The sequence below is a fragment of the Barbatula barbatula genome, assembly GCF_947034865.1.
Source record: "Barbatula barbatula genome assembly, chromosome: 25".
Classification (NCBI taxonomy): Eukaryota; Metazoa; Chordata; class Actinopteri; order Cypriniformes; family Nemacheilidae; genus Barbatula; species Barbatula barbatula.
In genome coordinates, this window is record NC_136788.1 from 4331052 (window position 1) to 4350183 (window position 19132).

A 19132-nucleotide genomic window follows, 5' to 3' on the forward strand; every position below is an offset into this window, starting at 1 on the left:
GATAACGTGAAGATCTTTTGAAATAGTAGTAAGCATTACCGTGAGAATTTCATATAGGCCATTCATTTTAAATATACAAATATTTTACTTTAGAATATTCCAATAAAAACCTTTAAATCAAAAGCATTTGTGTGAGGCATTTAATTGTTTTTTTATTTGCATTTTACCTTCTGTATCAGTTACTATATAAACTTACATGGATCACATTTTGATAATAGAATATCTTTATTGTCACAGCTGCACACAACGAACTTTTAGCTCTTTCTTCCAGAGAACACACTAAGAACACATATATGCATGACTGCACAAACACATATAATGCATATTACATACAGAAAGAATATAATGACTTTATTTTTAATAATTACAATTAAAGAAACAAACACCACAATCTGTAAAACGATAAGGTTCGGATTATATTACAGGGATGGGTGCGGAACGCAGTCGATTAGAACTGAGTGAGATGGTGCTTTGTTGGAGAGAAATGAGCCATTGTAGTATTTTCTTTGCTTAACTTCAAGTTTGGGTGAATATACACATGTGTGTGGTTTATGTAACAATAACACACAAATAAAGACATAAGCATACTGAAATGTACAGGCATTTGCATTATCACAAGGATTACTTAACATAAACATACCCACATCGTTGATTAATTAATAACAACGACAATCACCGCGATTCGCCATAATAATAGCAACATAAATAACCATTAACCCAACTGGGTGCTGTTGAATAACTTTACCAACAGAGGGCGCCTCTAGGACGCCATAATTGCTAGGTCTCAACGGCCTAGGTCACGTGACCATACAGAGACAATCGCGGAGAGATTAATGAATTCGTGAAATAACTCAAACATACTCAAATGACAGTGTGCAATACTTAAACATGAACTCAAATGGATATTATGAATGTAAGTAATTAAGCATGGATTAATCAATGATTGATGATAACAAACTGCTTGCTCAATCTGTGCACTTGCTTAGCTGTCAATCGCTTTCTCACATCTGCAGTCTTAAAGTGACAAATAATTGGTGAAACTAAGTTAACATTAACGTTGCATTTATGCAATTTTCTCTCAACTGTTAAACATTTATTGAGGAAACACATCAATATTGACAATTATTGTTTATCTGTTTTACTGCTTCTTTAATCCAACAGAATATTGTCTGTACAGTTTATAATTAATGACAAAACAGAATGCAGTTCTTAATATCAATACAGTTACTGTACAAATAAATCGCATTAAGTAATTTTACTCAGTAGGCCTATGTTTTTCTTTTCTTAAATGAGGTCAAAGTTTAAAAAATAATAATACCTGACTAATAACGATTTATGTCAGTTTTCCTGTTTTATCTCTGTGAAAACAATACAAATCCATAAAGAACAGTCTATATATTTGCTTAGTTAGTAGCATGTAGCTTGACATCAAAACAGAACAGACTAAACGTGCACTCCAGGCCACACATGACGTTTTCTTGGACAGTTAAATGCGGTGGATTTTAAATAATAATAATAATACACAGGAATACAGACATATTATTAGTTGACATACAGTGTACGTATCTCGTTCACCTCACACACGACACCGTTCTCATGCTGGGATTAGAGTGACAGCTTCCGGAGTTCGGGGAGAAACAGCGTCTTGTTTCTTACCAAGTTACCAAAAAATACATATCTGAGGCAGAGCCGGTCGCTGGGTTTGTCTCTGTTTGTGAGGTAAAATATTTTCCGTTCGTTATAATTATATTTGCGCCCCAGTTGTAGTTACCGCTGTGCTGCGGACATGACGCCTAACGGACTGTTTGAATAAGACTTTGCTTTATGCCGGAGTGTTAACTGTTACACACAACACAGCGTCACTTTAATAACGGAAGGATGATTGGTTATTCACTGTGTGTCAGACACGGGCTTTAGTGGCTTTGGATGGTTGATTTCGTTCGTCGGCGTGTGGCACAGGGAGCATTTAAAATCATATGAAGCAGTGTGCTGCTCTCAGGTTGTTCTCGCGGTGATTTGGTGTCGTGCGCCAACCGGCCTGTGGGGTCGAGCTAACGCGCTTACGTGACCGAACCGCAGAATCCATCGGCCAAACGCATTGGCAATATTTCGGTCGACCACTAGCTTTGACTCAAAAGGTTGAAATGTTTCACATTATGAATCATCATTATTAATATACAAACACACAAAAAAAACAGGAGCAAAAAGAAGTCCATCTTCAGACATTTTGTCCTAAAATAACTGCTCTTTTAAGCCCACTAAAGATCAGCGTTTCAGTGATATTTTGATAAACAAACAAATACGCAGAGAAATCTGGTTCAATTCAATATGTATGTTACATCGGGCATTTTATTTCACAATCAGCGCAACTATGTGAATGTGCGTTATCCGTATAAATTATTTTTTCGTTCATTCATACTATTGTTTTCCAAAAGACTTGTATCAAGAGACCGCATATAGCAGATATGTGTACCGGTGCAATGTAGCGAAAGGTAACGTGATCAAAAACTAAAACAAGGCGTTTGGAGGAAGGTACAGTGATTGGTTTGAATTTTTCACAGATAACAACCAATAAGCGAACGAAACGTACTATTTAAATCGGGGACTAGAACGCCCACGCTCACTCCACATATTGACTATCTACCAGTGATTGCGAGCAAAATTCAAAGTAAAAATGAGCGGAAGAGGCAAAACCGGCGGCAAATCTAGAGCTAAGGCCAAAACTAGATCATCCAGAGCGGGTCTTCAGTTTCCAGTTGGCCGTGTTCATAGACTCCTTCGCAAAGGCAACTACGCTCACCGCGTCGGTGCCGGAGCTCCAGTTTATCTCGCAGCTGTGCTCGAGTATCTGACCGCTGAGATCTTGGAGTTGGCTGGAAACGCCGCTCGGGACAATAAGAAGAGCAGAATCATTCCTCGCCATCTGCAGCTGGCGGTGCGTAACGACGAGGAGTTGAACAGACTTCTGGGTGGAGTGACCATCGCTCAGGGTGGTGTGTTGCCCAACATCCAGGCGGTGTTACTGCCTAAGAAGACCGACAAACCCGCTAAGACCAAGTAAAGGACATTTCTCCAGAATAATTGAAAAAGGGCTCTTTTAAGAGCCACCAACTTAAACAAAATTAGAGTTATTCCTTTATAAAAACTGTACAATAAACTTGTATTGTTAAAACTAGATGCTTAATGATGAACGTTCAAAATTTTGGAAACGCACAACCACTGGTCAGTTTTGTACGTAGACAATCACAAACCAGTGCGCTTGCCACCCCGCCTCTGAGCTCATAGACGCCTGGTCTTTCTGCTTGTACCTTAATTACAACTCCAAACCCGCAGTTTACGTTATCGCAGCGAGCGCTACTATTAAGAAAAATAAGTTGGGCTTTGCAGGTCGGAGTAAATCCACAGAAATATCTGTTCTAGGAGTGTAACTAGTATTTTTGTAGATATGTCATTGATGTGCATTCGCACCTTTGTTTACATTGTTAATACGTCTTATTTGGGTTTATCAATATGAAGAAAACCCTAGAACATGAATTTTACTTGATACATTGATTGCTGTTACTTGCAAAATGTCATATACATAAATGTAAGTTGCCAACCTATAATAAACCTTTATTCAAGGTGTTTATAAACACAGTTAGTCAATACCTTAAAACGCTTAAAATTGCAACGCTTATTACCCACTAGCTTCAGCAGTGTTTTTATTTGTATCTTTTATAATTTTAGTTTACTTGCAGTCTATTTCTTCCATCTAGTTTATTTTCCTCTATTTATTTTGTGTAAGTCTATTCACTTAATTATCTGTCCTGACTGTTGTTCTTGTTTCGTTACATCAATGTGATAATTTGCATAATCTTTGATAAAGACGAAAAACACATTTTCGCGCGCTCAAGGCTATCGCATTTCCTTCTAAAGGACGAGTGGAGCTTTTTCTTTCAGCCTGTTGTTCGCGGTTAAGTGTATAATGCAAAGTTTGCAAACATAAAAGGCCTTAAACGAATTAAAAGTGTATTGTGACAAATTGCTCAATAATAAATCACAGAAGGGGAATGAGCAGCTCTGAAAAATTCCGTTGGCCACTCCTTCATTTCGGCATGTTTCCATTAGGTCCTGTAAGCAACTGTAAGGATCCGTTTCAAGGGCTTTCTGCAGTTATTGTATAGCAGTCATGTCTGGAAGAGGTAAAGGCGGTAAGGGACTCGGCAAAGGAGGCGCAAAGCGTCATCGCAAAGTTTTGCGTGACAACATCCAGGGAATCACTAAACCTGCCATCCGTCGTCTCGCTCGCCGTGGTGGCGTTAAGCGCATATCCGGTCTGATCTACGAGGAGACTCGCGGTGTGTTGAAGGTGTTTCTGGAGAATGTTATCCGCGACGCCGTCACTTACACCGAACACGCCAAGAGAAAGACCGTCACCGCCATGGATGTTGTTTATGCTCTGAAGCGACAGGGACGCACTCTGTACGGTTTCGGAGGTTAAGCGATCCATTAAAACCCAAACGGCTCTTTTAAGAGCCACCAATGTTCTCAAGTAAAGAGTCGAAGATCTCGGAGGTTTAGTTTGTCTCTTTTGTCAACAATGCAGCAAAGAATTACAGTTATACGTTGTGTCTGAGTAAGTATCATTTAAGTGTGTGTATTAATCACACTTGTCTTTTTTTTAGCAGACGTTTTTATTTCAAAGCAGTTTACATTGAATTGACATGTAATCGAGTCGGAAGAGCTAATCGCTATTTATAGATCACATTCAATTTTCAAACTCTTAGCTCTTAATTATAAACACATTTAGACTGTTTACCTTATCTGAAAATCAGTGTTGGACACTTTCAGTGGTAAGTCGCTCTGGTGTCTAATAAATAAATTAAATGTGTTGGTTTGTCATTATTTTACTAAATTTACGGCTTTATGTGTGAATACTTACAGCTTTTATAACAAATCACAATATTTATCGATTAATTTATGAATCTTAACAACAATGTTTGTTACACATTGCTGTCATATTGCACACAATGTTCTTTGTATTATACATGGATTTATGCAAAAATAAGGATCAGAACAACACCTAATATCAACATCAAAATGCCTTCATTGTTTAGTAAAAAAAGCTCATCGGTTATATTGCAAAACAATAAATGAAAAAGACGGAAGGAGAGGAAACGGGACACCGCTCGCCTAGGCCGTTCACACATGAGGTGATGGGTGTGGCTTAATGTCTTGAAGACTGTGATTGACTCTTTTATGTGGCCGCTCATTCATCGCAACCCGTTTTCGTTCGTTTGACGAATCAAGACAAGCAATCAGAATGTGAGAATATTGTGTTTGTAGATTTGCATGAAGAGAGAATAAAGTCTGGCAGTCTTTCGACGTCTTCACACATTTGCTTCCTCGTAACGACGGGAAATATGCCTGAACCAGCGAAGTCCGCACCCAAGAAGGGATCGAAGAAGGCCGTCACGAAGACAGCCGTGAAAGGAGGCAAGAAGCGCAGAAAGTCCAGGAAGGAGAGTTACGCCATCTACGTGTACAAAGTCCTGAAGCAGGTTCACCCGGACACCGGTATTTCCTCCAAGGCGATGGGCATCATGAACTCTTTCGTCAACGACATCTTTGAGCGCATCGCCGGGGAGTCATCTCGTCTCGCTCACTACAACAAGCGCTCCACCATCACATCCAGAGAGATCCAGACCGCCGTTCGTCTGCTGTTGCCCGGTGAGCTGGCCAAACACGCCGTGTCTGAGGGAACAAAGGCCGTGACGAAGTACACAAGCTCCAAATAAACTCCCGCTCGAAACTCAACACCACAAAGGCTCTTTTAAGAGCCACCCACTATATCGGAAAAGGCGCTTTCCATTTCATTGAAGCATGTTTATCAATCACGTGTTTGTACAACTTTCAAAATTTGAAGTTTTCCTCGAGTTTATCACCGAAGCTTTTATTTTAAAAGCGAAACTCTAGATGTTAACGCTTCACCGGAGCTCGATTTCTTTTGACGTATACACGTGATGAGTTTTCTGTGTGTCCGTTTAGAGCTGAATTATTTTATTTTCCATATATTCTTCGATTTAGTGTTATACAACGGGGCTGTAAAATGCTTTAATCTGATTTGTTGGCAAACGTTCTATGGGTACAAGCTTGCGTAAGGTGTTCCCGGTCCCAAGTACGCCTGCAGTACGGGGAGTGCTACATACATATGGGGCCCCCTCAACAAATCCCATTGGTTATACCAGGCGGGGTTATAGTTAAATTTGGCTTAACCACTCTTACCATTGGTTACCAGGAAATTACGTTTAAAAACATTGTTTTGCGACTTGTTACGGTGCCGTTCAGATCGACTGTAATATAAACTCTGTATTAAGATTTGTATCATACTATTTATATAAAAAAATACAATGAAAGTTTATTTAGGGGAAATGGTTCATATGTACGTTTGTAAAGCAATAGTCTTTCTATTACTTGTAGGTTGATGTTGATTCAGTTTTTACTTATCCTTTGCGAAAACGACATACCTTATAAGTTTAGTTTATAATGATGCTTTTACTTCACATATTATGGTTAGAATATGGTTACCATAGCAGTTTGTGGTCACCCTTCAAAATATATTGTGGTGTTTTAAAAAGTCTTTGTTTACAGTTTTTTCTCATTGTTCATTTAACAACATATGTCATTGTCCATGTATTTATTTACCATCATTTACTCGTTTTTATTTAATAATTGCATCGTTATTAAAATTAATGTATAATTTATTAGCCTACTTTTATTACTCTTGTGTAATTCAGTGATTTTTAGAACCAGAAGCTTCTAAGAGAACATTTTAGAGAAATATAAAGATAAAAGAAAAATGACAAAAGTCTAGTGAAAATTATTCTAAGTGAAGAAAAAACATTTCTAGGACAATATTTAAATTGTTTCACTTTATGCCAAAAACAATAACGCATTAGTATCACAAGTTAACCAATAAAGAATAAGGATTTCATAGTCAAATTAAAAGCATCATACATATGATGCTCCTGAGTGGAAATACACATGAGCTTTGTATACTGTGCTGGGCTTTAATGGACTAGTTTTCATGCACTTATGTATTTTGTTGCCTATGTTGTTATAATTGCTTTCAATGTTATCTGTTAAATATCCTTTCTGAAACTTAACAAGACGTGCACAGAAAGTCCAGGCCTCCTAATGGCATTAAATATTTCAGATTGGTCAGTCTTCTGAGCCTACAGACATTCCTGGAGTTTACATTGCTATGCTCTTAAAACATAAGTGTAGGTGAATAAAAACATGCTTAATAAGTGTAAATAAATGATCAGATTATAGACTATCATCTTTGGTTAAATATGGTTTCAGATCACTAATACAAACACTAATACATCATTATTCTAGTTTAATACTGTTAAAATATATGTTTGGCTTAGTAAAATTATTGAGAACAAGTATATATGTGAATATGTTATATATTGAAAACACCTTGAAGTAAAAATATACTTGTACAGTGGCTGTCGGTAGCTTGGCTTGGGACCGGAGGAGAGCAGCTAGCCAGGGCTCATCGGAGTCCGTGGTGGAGATGGACGCTCCGGGTCTGTTGTTGAGGCCACAGTGGAAGCTGGAGTAGTTTGCTCATTTTGTTTTGCCAGTTTATTTGTAAAAAATCTGACATTGACTTCTGTCCCTTCATTGTCGCAGCCTGGTAATGCCGCCAGCGGTTAAACAGGTGCCCGCCGTTAGCTCGCGACGACGCTCTCACATGACAGACCTAGTAACTACGTCGACGTAACGTCGTAGTTGATAAACAATGCACACTCATTTCAAATCAAAATGCAGCATTCAGTGGGAGTTTTTTTTATCGGCAGCAGTTGGTGAGTTTGGCTCGTAAAAACACAGATACAACTTAGGCTTTTATTCATATAAGATAGTTTGTCAGAGTACACAAGTAGCCCGGGCCGTGGCCGCCCTGCCCCCCCCAGTTCCGCGGTCTATGGCTCAGCTCATGTGGTTGTTGATGTTGAACTCTATTAAGTTATTAGCTTTAAATTAACATGATTATATTTAATGTAGTTGGTGCTGATGTAGTAATAAATTAGTTATGGAAACTGTACATCTGATCCTGAATCGCGGCAAACATTCAGGGCGCCCTAATAATAAAAATATTATACAAACATTGAAATATCAAAACAATCCTTGATTACCTAATGTACGCGCCCTTAGCTCAACTAACGCAATCATTATAAAAGTGTTTAAACAACAAAACACATTCATATACATATATTTTACAATCAGAATATCAGATGTTTCATGACATAGTTTACAAGTTTCACATATATTGAATAAAAAAGAGAAAATGCCATGAAAATATTAAAGTGATACTTTCTAACGGTCGCCTTGAAAAAATGTGCACAATGTGCATTAAGTTATCTTCCGTAATGCTTGACAGAGCTACATATGTATATGGAAACGTAGGGTGTGTATATTTAAACTGGCGAACTGTAATGTGATTGGATTCTAAAACTCTTAAACCCGCCTCCTTTTGGGTGATGAAGAGTCATTCAGAAGAGACGGAGATGACAGACGTTTTTGTGAGTAAATAACTTGCGACATGTGAGGCAACTTATGTTTTCTGTTAAAATACTGATTATTTTCGCTATCGCAATTGGAGAAGTTATTTCATGTACGCAAGATCATAGTTCGCTACTTTGTCGATTTACAACGTTTTTTTTTAGAAACCTTGCTGCCGTTAACGTTACCTGAGACGGCTCGCACTTTATGAATTGAGGTGCGTGTGTACATTGTTACACAAACATGCCGGTTGTGTTGCGTTCTGGTTCGATTATACGATTATATAATATGACTGTAAGTCTGCATGGTAAACCTATACACCTAACATGTCACTTTGTGTCATAGATAGACCTGATAAAATGACAGAGAAAAGGAATGGAGTGGACATGAGAGAATTTTTCAGTTCACCTAAACGCAAAGTAAGTACAAAAGTTCCCACATGAAGGCAAAACCTCTTTATAAGAATGGGTTCTTATATAGAAAAACAATGTCACAGTATCAAAAGAGACAGAAATTATTGAGGGACAGGGGGAGCAGGACCAGTCAGCTGTACAGTGTCAGGTAAGTGTGTTGAGCTTTTATTAAAGGGATAATTCACCAAATAAAATACAATTCTGTGATTACTCAGTTTCTACAAATCTGTATACATTTCTTGTAGAAGAAGGGGTTAGATTCAGAACCAGGGAGAGAGTCGGAGACAGCTGAACAAGGAGATAATATTGCCAACACCGGAGCACAGTTTTCTGTTTAGATATCAGTGACTGCACAAAGCCATACCAACCACATCCCCAGTGTATCGAAAAACAAATACTTACAAACAAAGTCTTTGACATTTCAAGAGAAATGGTATCAAAACTTTCCATGGCTACATTACAGTCCATCGGTGAAAGGGGCCCTGTGCTTTTACTGCAGCAAAGGTGTTTCAAACCAGTCCTCTTTAGGTCATAGACCTGATGCTGCTTTCATTAATGCCCGGTTTAGAAATTGGAAGAAAGCCATTGAAAAATGTACAGCACACCAGACCTCTCAAGTCCACCAACATTATGTGACTTTGGCGGCATATCAACCAAACACAATCAGCGCCCAGTTATCTAGTTCATGGCGTAAACAACAGGAGATGGCAAGACATTGCTTGAGGAAAATTGTTAGCTCTGTACGGCATGTGGCAAGGCAGGGACAATCTTTAAGAGGCCATACTGAATAAAGTGTGAATCTGTATTTACTCATGAAACTTAGGGCAGAGGTCCAGTTTTATTAAAATGGTTAACATATCATATACTACTGCGTACATAAGCCCTAAATCGCAGAATGAAATCCTGAACATTATGGCTAATACAATAATCAGAGGGATTGCAAGTGAGATTTTTGTTCAGTTTTCTGTAATAGTTGATGGCACCCAGGATATTTCTGGTCTTGAGCAGGAAAGTGTCTGTCTATGTGGACCATGACCTTATGCCAGATGAGGAGTTCATTGGGTTGTACAGTTTATCAGAGACAACAGGCCAGGGCATTGCCAAAATGTTTACTGGTGTGTTGTTGAGGCTTAATCTGCCCATGTCTGCTTTACGTGGGCAAAGTTACGATGGTGCCTCCAACATGGAAAATACAGTGGTGCACAGGCAATAGTGAGGGAGCAGCGGCCATTAGCCCTCTATGTGCATTGTGGTGTCAATTTAATTAGAAAGGCTGGCTGCTCAGGCTCCACAATGATCCGGGACTGCCTTTCTTGGGTTCATCAGCATCCTTTTTAACCAGTCAGGAAAATTTAAGAGAATGTTTGAAAATATTGTTACCTCTGAAAATGAACCCATCACCACACTGAGACCTCTATGTCCAACCAGGTGGACTGTGCGTAATTCTGCTATAATAGTTGTGCTAGGGCAGTATGAGCGTGTACTTGGTAGTCTAGAGGAAATGGCAAAAAGTGCATCTAGGACAGCTTCTACAGTGGATTATTTGAGCACTTTAGTCAAGGTAAGACTGTGTTTGGCCTTACACTTGCTTCTGCTGTTGTTGGAGAACTTGAGTGCCTAAACATTTGATTGCAGAGGAAGACCCAGATTGTGTACGATCCTCCCTTCAGGGAAAGAGAAATAACACGAGCTATCTTGAATTGTATGAGAAAGATACGGAATTGGTAAACTCCATCAAACTAGTTCACCTTATTGAGACAGCAAATTCAAGGCAATTTGCTGGCAAAGCAGTGGACCATTACAGGGCAGAGTTCTTCAAAGTCTTGGATTGTGTGGAGGTTCAATTGGTGACCGTTTCATCCAAGACAGTTTGAAGTCTCTGCAAAGCTTAGAGAATGTCCTTTTGACCGGAGTGCTAACTGATTCAGTAGATCAGTATCCTGAGTTTGTAACGAACGAAACTGTGTATTTACATGCATCACATTATTGTGCGGTGTGCCCCTTTAAGAGACTGATCACGTCGTTCCTGACGCGCGCTATGTGTGATGACGTTGTTGAGTTGAGAGTGAGTGAGATCCACCGTAGATGCTAAGCGTGCTCTACCGTCTTTCTATACCTTTGTTTTGTTAGTTTTATTTTGTGACGCTGGGAAAGAGTAATCTCTCATGTGTGAAAGGGTTGCGTTGCTTGTGTTACCTGCCATTAAATGTGCGTGATACAGCCTTTACGCCTCTAACCTCTTTCTTCTATTTACTTGGTGAGAGCTATCCTGGTCAAAGCGTTACAAGTTGCACAGAGGTTCTCTTGCAGTGCAGTTGTCCCTCTTTCGCCCTTGTAGCAGCAGTAGAGAGGCAGCGAAGCTCATAAGGGGAATGCCAGTTGAGGTGTGTGGGTTGTTTAACCAAGTTGAGGTCCTTGTCAGAATTTTGTTGGTGGTGCCAGTGTCCTCATATGAAGCTGAGAGGAGCTTTAGTGTGTTGCGGCGACTGAAGACATGGCTAAGGGCTACTATGGGCCAAGGCAGACTGTTAGTCTGCAATGTGCACAAATACAAGCTTGACAACCTTAACATAAACAACATATGCCAGGAGTTTGTGGGGCCTAGTGATACCACGGAAAAAGTGTCCATTTATTCATGTAAGTTTGCATTAAATTCCAGCTGTTTTTTATTATAGTAACTATAAATTAATTATTTAAAAGTTTAATTTGTTACAAAATGTTATTTTGTTTATATTTTTTTTTTCGCAATAACAGGGAGGTCACCTTATACTTTTAATCTGTAACAAAATGTTTTTAATACCACATACATTTTCACAATAACAGAGATAGCATTTAAATGTAGTTGTATGTTGATGGCTTGATTCTAAACAACTAAAAAACATTTCAATGATTAGTTTTGAAGTAAAAAATGCTTTTTCATTGATCCAAAGAGACTGAAAAAAATGACAATGATGCCCTCTCCATGCTTCAATAATGATAGTAGCAAGGCATACCTCTGTGTTCACATATAGTTATACAATTTTGACTTTATTATATGTGTCCCCTTCAAAAGTTGCTCTTAAGAAATTTGATGTTTATTGCCCCCCCCCACTGTTAAATTAAATTTACGCCCTTGGCTCTTACATGTAGCACCGCCCCGTACTGCAGCCAGGACCTTCTCTTCCGGTCTGCCGACGGTATAACAGTTCCGTATATCACTTCGCCAATTTTAAAGAACAGAAATGTTATAATGTAGCCTGTCATAACTCTGATAAGTTCCAGCTGGGTATGGTTGAAGATGCCACGTTGTAACGCAGCTTTTGCACCAGATCGACCGAGGTTCGAATCCCCCTTTTGCCGAACGTGTTCTCCCTTTCCATCACTTATCAGGTTGGAAAGGCATTTGTTTCAGCACAAGGACATGTTCAAAAATGTGCTTTTAAGACAAGAGAGAAGATATCTCCATGCATTTTTATATAAAGTAAACAGCTGAATTTACATTATTACACAGAGAAATCCTTCACAACATAACATTATGATATTTTACCGTTTTATTTAAGTAGTTGTGACGCTTTGATCACATGCATTTTCACGTGAACAGTGGAAAGAATGCTGTCATCTTCGTCCATTTAGGACATCATAAGACAAATAATTGAAATGATCTTATCTGATCTATAGAACACTTGAAATATCTACTTTCAAATAAAACAATTCAGATCCAAAATTATGTAAATATTTTAGATGGTTATGAGCAAAAAATTCTGAATTTACCTAATAGACAGCATTGGAACTCAATTGGACACATCACGGTGTTTCGTTTGTTATTTGTATTCGTTAGATTTTAGATGAAGACTTACTGTTGGAGTTAGAAAGAATAGGTTTAAGTTTTACCATACTTGTTGAAAATAAAGTATTTTTTAATAATTAAATTGTATTGAAATGTAAGGTAAGTATGTACAAATGTATACAGAAATCATTTTTTCTTTTTAAAAATAAGTTAAATGAGTATAAAAAGACTCTTATCACCTGAACACACAGAACACCTTGAGATATTGTTTTAGCTTAGAACAAGTACTGATCTCATAAGATAAGCACATTTATCAATAATAGTAACAACAGCTAGCAGTGGTGTGAAAAATGTTTTCATTAGTTTTCTTGAATATTAATCTGAACGCAAATAACTAGTATCAATAAAATTTGTTTCACACAGACTACACGAGAGATAGGAATAGGTTATAACATTGTCTGTGGTAAATGTTTTTGTACTCCATTTGAAGCACTGGCTCAGAGGGCAACAGTTCAAAAGGATTGTGGTCAGGTTAGGAACTCTGTGAATGCTTTAACTGACAAGGATGGGCAGGGGAGCAGCTGAGACAAACCTGACCGTATTGAAGTGCACAGAACAACCCCTTACAAGTCTCTATCTTCAGGTCCTGTGAGATGGTGGGCTTTCCTGACTTCGCCAAGTGAGAAATGGTGACCCTGGGACAAGTGGATAGACTTTTGGGTAGACTTTTTCTACAAAAATGTTGTCAACAATGTTGCCATAACAACATTTCTTACTTGGAAAATCTGTTTGAGCGAGATGGTGGAACCCAGTGCCCTTAAGGACTCCAGAGCAAAACAATTATAAAATATTGGATTTATATTGAATATTTTAAAAGGGATGAGATGCTCTTTCTCTTCTTCTCACTGGAAGCTGCTCTCTCTGCCTCTTCTCCTCTGGTCTTGAGTTCTGCCTCTACTTCATTATCTTCCATTTTTACTTGAGCTTCCAGATTCTTCCAGACTTTATTTGCGCTTACATCCTATTTTTTACATTTAATTTATTTAAATGTTTTCAATGATTCAGTGGTTAATTTTAATATGAAAGTACAATTATTTTATCTGTTAAAGTAGAAAGATCTGAAAACCACCATCTGAATCTGTGAGCAGCAGCAGGCATTCCCCCTTGGCCTGCATACAGTAGGTTTAGTTTGGCCCATAAGGTTGAAATATATTAATAATGATGTTTCATAATACGTAGGCTAATAATAAGTATGTAATCACAGTTCTATAGTACAGGCGCTTTATGTCTCAACCTTTTTTCATGGGATGTAATATTAGAAAGGATAAGACTGTAATCAGTTTCTACATAAAACAATGACTGAATTGATGACAAATACTTAAAAAACACATACATTTGCTTTGATGGTATTATTTGGCAGTACTTTGGCAGATGCATGACAAATTAAATCTCACTTGAAAAGCAGGATGGTAACAGGTTTCTGATGTCCTCAGTTTTAGAACACAGCAGGATACAATTATTTCTGATAACGTCTTATTTGGAGATAATTTAATAAACATCTAATCATAAAAAAAATTGGGATGAAAATATCAAACGATGAGATGTCAAACTAAGAGCACACTAACTTAACTTATTTTGAATTTTATGTGCACGTTAAAGCAAATTGATTCAATTTTTTTTGTTTCTACATTTTCGAAGTTGAAAAGGCAGCGATTTCGTGGAATGACCCAGATTCAGATCACATGTCGGTCACAGGGACGGGAAGCGTGCGGATGACGCGTGTGCTTCAATATGGCCACAATAACTCCTATAAATCAGACTTCACGAGACTCTCAATGATGTTTACTTCATTCAAGTGATTTTTCAGGCGCCTGTTAAACACACAGAAGACGCGACAGAGCTTTTCACCAAATATTCAACACACAAATAACAAAGAAAATCATTCACGGATTTATCCAGTGGCTCACGCTGCTCGAAGATTAGACCCAAAAAGCCAAATGAAACATTTAATCAGCGTGTCATTTAGCTTCCAGACGGAGCTCTGCGCCTCAGCTCGGTGTTCACATTGTTTTTATCGCACACACGGGCTTTATGAGTCCGGTTTTGTTGTAAATGTTAGAGGAGAAAACACACGAGTCAACGGCTCCTGGAAGCACACAGACGCTGAACTGTCCAGTTGAGTCTGTACGGTTCTCATGTGCTGTATAACACTGCAGCGCCGCGCTCGGTCGCTCATCGCTCCTGATCTACTACAGATTGTGTGACATCACTGATCCGAAGAGAAGAATGACAGAAACCGCTCCAGCTGCCGCCGCGCCGCCGGCCAAATCACCCAAGAAGAAATCTGCTGCTAAAGCCAAGACCGCCGGACCAAGCGTGGGCGAACTCATCGTCAAAGCCGTGTCTGCTTCCAAGGAGAGGAGCGGCGTGTCTCTCGCCGCCCTGAAGAAAGCTCTCGCTGCCGGCGGCTACGACGTGGAGAAGAACAACTCCCGAGTCAAGATCGCCATCAAGAGTCTGGTGACTAAAGAAACTCTGGTCCAGGTCAAAGGAACCGGCGCTTCAGGATCATTCAAACTCAACAAGAAACAAGCCGAGACAAAGAAGCCCGCGACGAAAGCCGCTGCTAAAGCGAAGAAGCCCGCAGCCAAGAAGCCCGCTGCTGCTGCCAAGAAACCTAAGGCTGCACCGGCAAAGAAGACCGCAGCAAAGAAATCTCCTAAGAAGGCGAAGAAGCCAGCCGCTGCCGCCGCTAAAAAGACAACGAAGAGCCCCAAGAAGGCGAAGAAGCCAGCGGCCCCTAAGAAAGTAGCCAAGAGTCCCAAGAAAGCAACTAAAAGCCCGAAAAAGGCGAAGGTTGCCAAACCCGAGACGTCGAAACCTAAAGCAGCTAAACCCAAGAAGGCCGCCCCGAAAAAGAAGTAAAAGTCCATCTGCAAAGTTTTACACAAAAAGGCTCTTTTAAGAGCCAACCAAGAGCCCACTAAAGAGCAGCTTTCAGTGATATCTTACTTTACCGTCTGTGTTCATAACAAACAAATGAATTCAAGACATCGGGTTCAAATTGATGGTGAGGGTTATAATCGTCGGGAGTCTTTTAATTCACAATAACGGATAATGCGCAATAACGGATGTTGCGGTGACCTTTGTTTCTACCATTGTTTTCTATGTATTATGAAACAGCGCGCATATTAAGGGACGGTTTCCCAGACAGCGTTTAAGTCCCAAACTAATTTAATGTTAAGATATGTCTTGATCGAAAACAACTACATCAGTGTGCTTGTGTTGTCTCAGACATTTTAGTGTAAAGTTCTTAAAAAAAATAATTACATAGCCTAATTTAACTAAGGCGTTGTTCTGTTTGAAAGAGATATTTCTCCCAAAAAATGAAAATTATGTCATCAAATAATCGTCCTGTTTACGTGAAAGCGCCTTCAAAATCCGTTGTGATTAGATTAAATGGGCGGGTCTCGGTGTTCATAGGGAAGTTCAGTGATTGGTGGGAACTTTTCACAGACTCCACCAATGCCTGATGAAAGGCACGGATAAATACTGGGAGTCACCGCGGCTAACCATGAATTACTGTGATCTACACAGTCACACCGAAAAACTGTGTCTAGTAAAGATGAGCGGAAGAGGCAAAACCGGAGGCAAAGCGAGAGCTAAGGCCAAAACTAGGTCATCCAGAGCGGGTCTTCAGTTTCCCGTTGGCCGTGTTCACAGACTTCTTCGCAAAGGTAATTACGCTCACCGCGTCGGTGCCGGAGCTCCAGTGTATCTCGCAGCTGTGCTCGAGTATCTGACCGCTGAGATCCTGGAGTTGGCTGGAAACGCCGCTCGGGACAACAAGAAGAGTCGAATCATTCCTCGCCATCTGCAGCTGGCGGTGCGTAACGACGAGGAGTTGAACAAACTGCTGGGTGGAGTGACCATCGCTCAGGGTGGTGTGTTGCCCAACATCCAGGCGGTGTTACTGCCCAAGAAGACTGAAAAACCCGCCAAGACCAAGTAAACAACTTCCCCGAAACTATCAAGGCTCTTTTAAGAGCCACCCACATGAACCAAAAGAGAGTGATTCCGTTCTAAGAACCGTATAGTTAAGATGTATTGTAAAACCAGAAACCAAAAAAGTATTTTTATTCTTAGTCAAATGACTCAAAAATATTGTATTCCATCTATATAAACTACAAGCGTGTATCTGAGAGCCATATGCTTTGAATATATACGATGGATGGAAACCAGTGTCTGGGTGCCTAAAAACTACTGGTGTCTTTGTTTCTGTTGAGCTCTATACGATCGTAAGGGAAATATTACACATGGGGTTTTACATCCCCCGGCTGTTAATGCGGCAGACGGGTTTTCCAGGTATTTCCACTCAAAACTATGAGTCCATAAATACAAGCGAACGGCGCTTCAATGTGACGCATCTAAACAAAGAGTTTCGAGCGGGAACCGTCAAGCTGCTATTCGTCTGAAACAAACGGGAAACGCACAGCCATTGGCCAGTTGTGCGCTTCACACATTATCCAATCATGTGCCAGTGCTCTGTTGCCACCCTCTGAGCTCATGTGGGCAAAAAGTCTTTATAAACGGCAGCAAAGTAAAAACTTTCATTACATTTCTGCGTTTGACGAAGAACACTCGAGACTGAAGTCATGGCGAGAACGAAGCAGACCGCTCGTAAGTCCACCGGTGGCAAAGCCCCGAGAAAGCAGCTCGCTACTAAAGCCGCCCGCAAGAGCGCACCAGCCACCGGCGGCGTGAAGAAGCCTCATCGTTACAGGCCCGGTACAGTGGCGCTGAGAGAAATCCGCCGCTATCAGAAGTCCACCGAGCTGCTGATTCGCAAGCTGCCTTTCCAGCGTCTGGTGAGAGAAATCGCTCAGGACTTCAAGACCGATCTGCGCTTCCAGAGCTCCGCCGTCATGGCCCTGCAGGAGGCCAGCGAGGCTTATTTGGTCGGGCTTTTTGAGGACACAAACCTGTGTGCCATCCACGCCAAGAGAGTCACCATCATGCCCAAAGACATTCAGCTGGCCCGCCGCATCCGTGGAGAACGCGCTTAAACTCCTGCCTACGTCACCCACATCAATCCAAAGGCTCTTTTAAGAGCCACTTCAATTCAACTGAATGAGACAATGTCCTCCGTAATGGTTTATTCTGCCGTAATGGTATTATTTTGATGGGCGTATAGAACCAAGACTGGTCGACATTTTTTAAACCATTAAAGTGGTGCATTAAACGCTACCGCACACTTCCGAACGTGTTTTTATATTAAGTGAGGAAGTCGCACAGGTCAGAAAAACCGGAGAGAGAAACCAGAGAAACGCCGCACTCATAAAGCACGTTTAATAATTGCGCAAAAGGTTGTACCTTCATTACTTTACTAACCCAAAACAATTTTTTCCACATGTATATTTACTATTCTCTACGTATACGTATTTATGAAAACTGTTGTGTTGTGTCATTTTAACATTTAGGTAAATAGGGTTGCTTGTTTTTCTCGTCATTAAAAAAAACTGTTTGGCGACGAGAACAACAAATCAGAATTTTGCAGATGTTTTGAGAGTTAAGAATTTCTTGTTTTCAAATTCTTTAAACGTATTTAAAGTAGGCCTCGAAAAGAGACTCGGAACAAAATGACTACTCTCTCAGAGAAACCTTTAGATAAGGGTTATATAAAGGAGACACAGATTTTCCTTGATGTGGTATATTATCATCAAAATAAAGAAATGAACAAAGGAAACTGAATCTCATGGGGGAAGGTCACATTCGAACATGAGTCTGTGGTTGGAAACACTTTTGGCTCTCTTTTTCTTCCCGTCACAGTATGAACAAACCAATCGAAACATTGAAAGGGGTTGGTCAACGAAGACACACAATCAGAGCAATTGCCCCGTTTTGCAAAATATTAGCATAGTCTCGTCATTAAATACACCTGCTCTTTTCATCCTAATAGTTTAGAATTATCTGAATCTCGTATAGACATGCCTGAGCCAGCAAAGTCCGCACCCAAGAAGGGATCGAAGAAGGCCGTCACAAAGACAAAGGGAGGCAAGAAGCGCAGAAAGTCCAGGAAGGAGAGTTACGCCATCTACGTGTACAAAGTCCTGAAGCAGGTTCACCCGGACACCGGTATTTCCTCAAAGGCGATGGGCATCATGAACTCTTTCGTCAACGACATCTTCGAGCGCATCGCCGGGGAGTCATCTCGTCTCGCTCACTACAACAAGCGCTCCACCATCACATCCAGAGAGATCCAGACCGCCGTTCGTCTGCTGTTGCCCGGTGAGCTGGCCAAACACGCCGTGTCTGAGGGAACAAAGGCCGTGACTAAGTACACAAGCGCCAAATAAACTCACGCTTTACGCCCTCCACACCCCAAAGGCTCTTTTAAGAGCCG

General features: G+C 40.2%; 7 protein-coding genes across 7 annotated transcripts; all 7 read left to right on the forward strand.

Annotated features, from left to right (window-relative positions):
- The first annotated feature begins 216 nt into the window (after window positions 1-216).
- On the forward strand, window positions 217-3622 carry LOC306890922 (histone H2A-like). Its single transcript, XM_079450937.1, has one exon. The coding sequence runs from the start codon at window positions 2675-2677 to the stop codon at window positions 3059-3061; it is 387 nt and encodes a 128-aa protein (XP_079307063.1). The 5' UTR covers window positions 217-2674; the 3' UTR covers window positions 3062-3622.
- Window positions 3623-4168: 546 nt separating this feature from the next.
- LOC306890529 (histone H4) lies at window positions 4169-4494 on the forward strand (the record flags this gene model as incomplete). Its single annotated transcript, XM_079450321.1, has 1 exon — window positions 4169-4494. The coding sequence occupies one exon, from the start codon at window positions 4169-4171 to the stop codon at window positions 4478-4480; it is 312 nt and encodes a 103-aa protein (XP_079306447.1). The 3' UTR covers window positions 4481-4494.
- A 908-nt stretch (window positions 4495-5402) lies between these two features.
- Window positions 5403-5778, forward strand: LOC306890524 (histone H2B; the record flags this gene model as incomplete). The annotated part of the gene is made up of 1 exon (XM_079450316.1): window positions 5403-5778. The coding sequence occupies one exon, from the start codon at window positions 5403-5405 to the stop codon at window positions 5775-5777; it is 375 nt and encodes a 124-aa protein (XP_079306442.1). The 3' UTR covers window position 5778.
- A 9237-nt stretch (window positions 5779-15015) lies between these two features.
- On the forward strand, window positions 15016-15654 carry LOC306890512 (histone H1-like; the record flags this gene model as incomplete). The annotated part of the gene is made up of 1 exon (XM_079450304.1): window positions 15016-15654. One exon carries the CDS (start codon window positions 15016-15018, stop codon window positions 15652-15654), a length of 639 nt encoding a protein of 212 aa, XP_079306430.1.
- Window positions 15655-16354: 700 nt separating this feature from the next.
- Window positions 16355-16741, forward strand: LOC306890520 (histone H2A-like; the record flags this gene model as incomplete). The annotated part of the gene is made up of 1 exon (XM_079450312.1): window positions 16355-16741. One exon carries the CDS (start codon window positions 16355-16357, stop codon window positions 16739-16741), a length of 387 nt encoding a protein of 128 aa, XP_079306438.1.
- Window positions 16742-17384: 643 nt separating this feature from the next.
- LOC306890516 (histone H3.2) lies at window positions 17385-17797 on the forward strand (the record flags this gene model as incomplete). Its single annotated transcript, XM_079450308.1, has 1 exon — window positions 17385-17797. One exon carries the CDS (start codon window positions 17385-17387, stop codon window positions 17793-17795), a length of 411 nt encoding a protein of 136 aa, XP_079306434.1. The 3' UTR covers window positions 17796-17797.
- A 919-nt stretch (window positions 17798-18716) lies between these two features.
- LOC306890527 (histone H2B-like) lies at window positions 18717-19085 on the forward strand (the record flags this gene model as incomplete). The annotated part of the gene is made up of 1 exon (XM_079450319.1): window positions 18717-19085. The coding sequence occupies one exon, from the start codon at window positions 18717-18719 to the stop codon at window positions 19083-19085; it is 369 nt and encodes a 122-aa protein (XP_079306445.1).
- Window positions 19086-19132: the final 47 nt, after the last annotated feature.

What these genes read in the sequence shown, in the direction of transcription:
- LOC306890922 (XM_079450937.1), top strand. Translation starts at nt 2,675, where the DNA reads ATGAGCGGAAGAGGCAAAACCGGCGGCAAATCTAGAGCTAAGGCCAAA.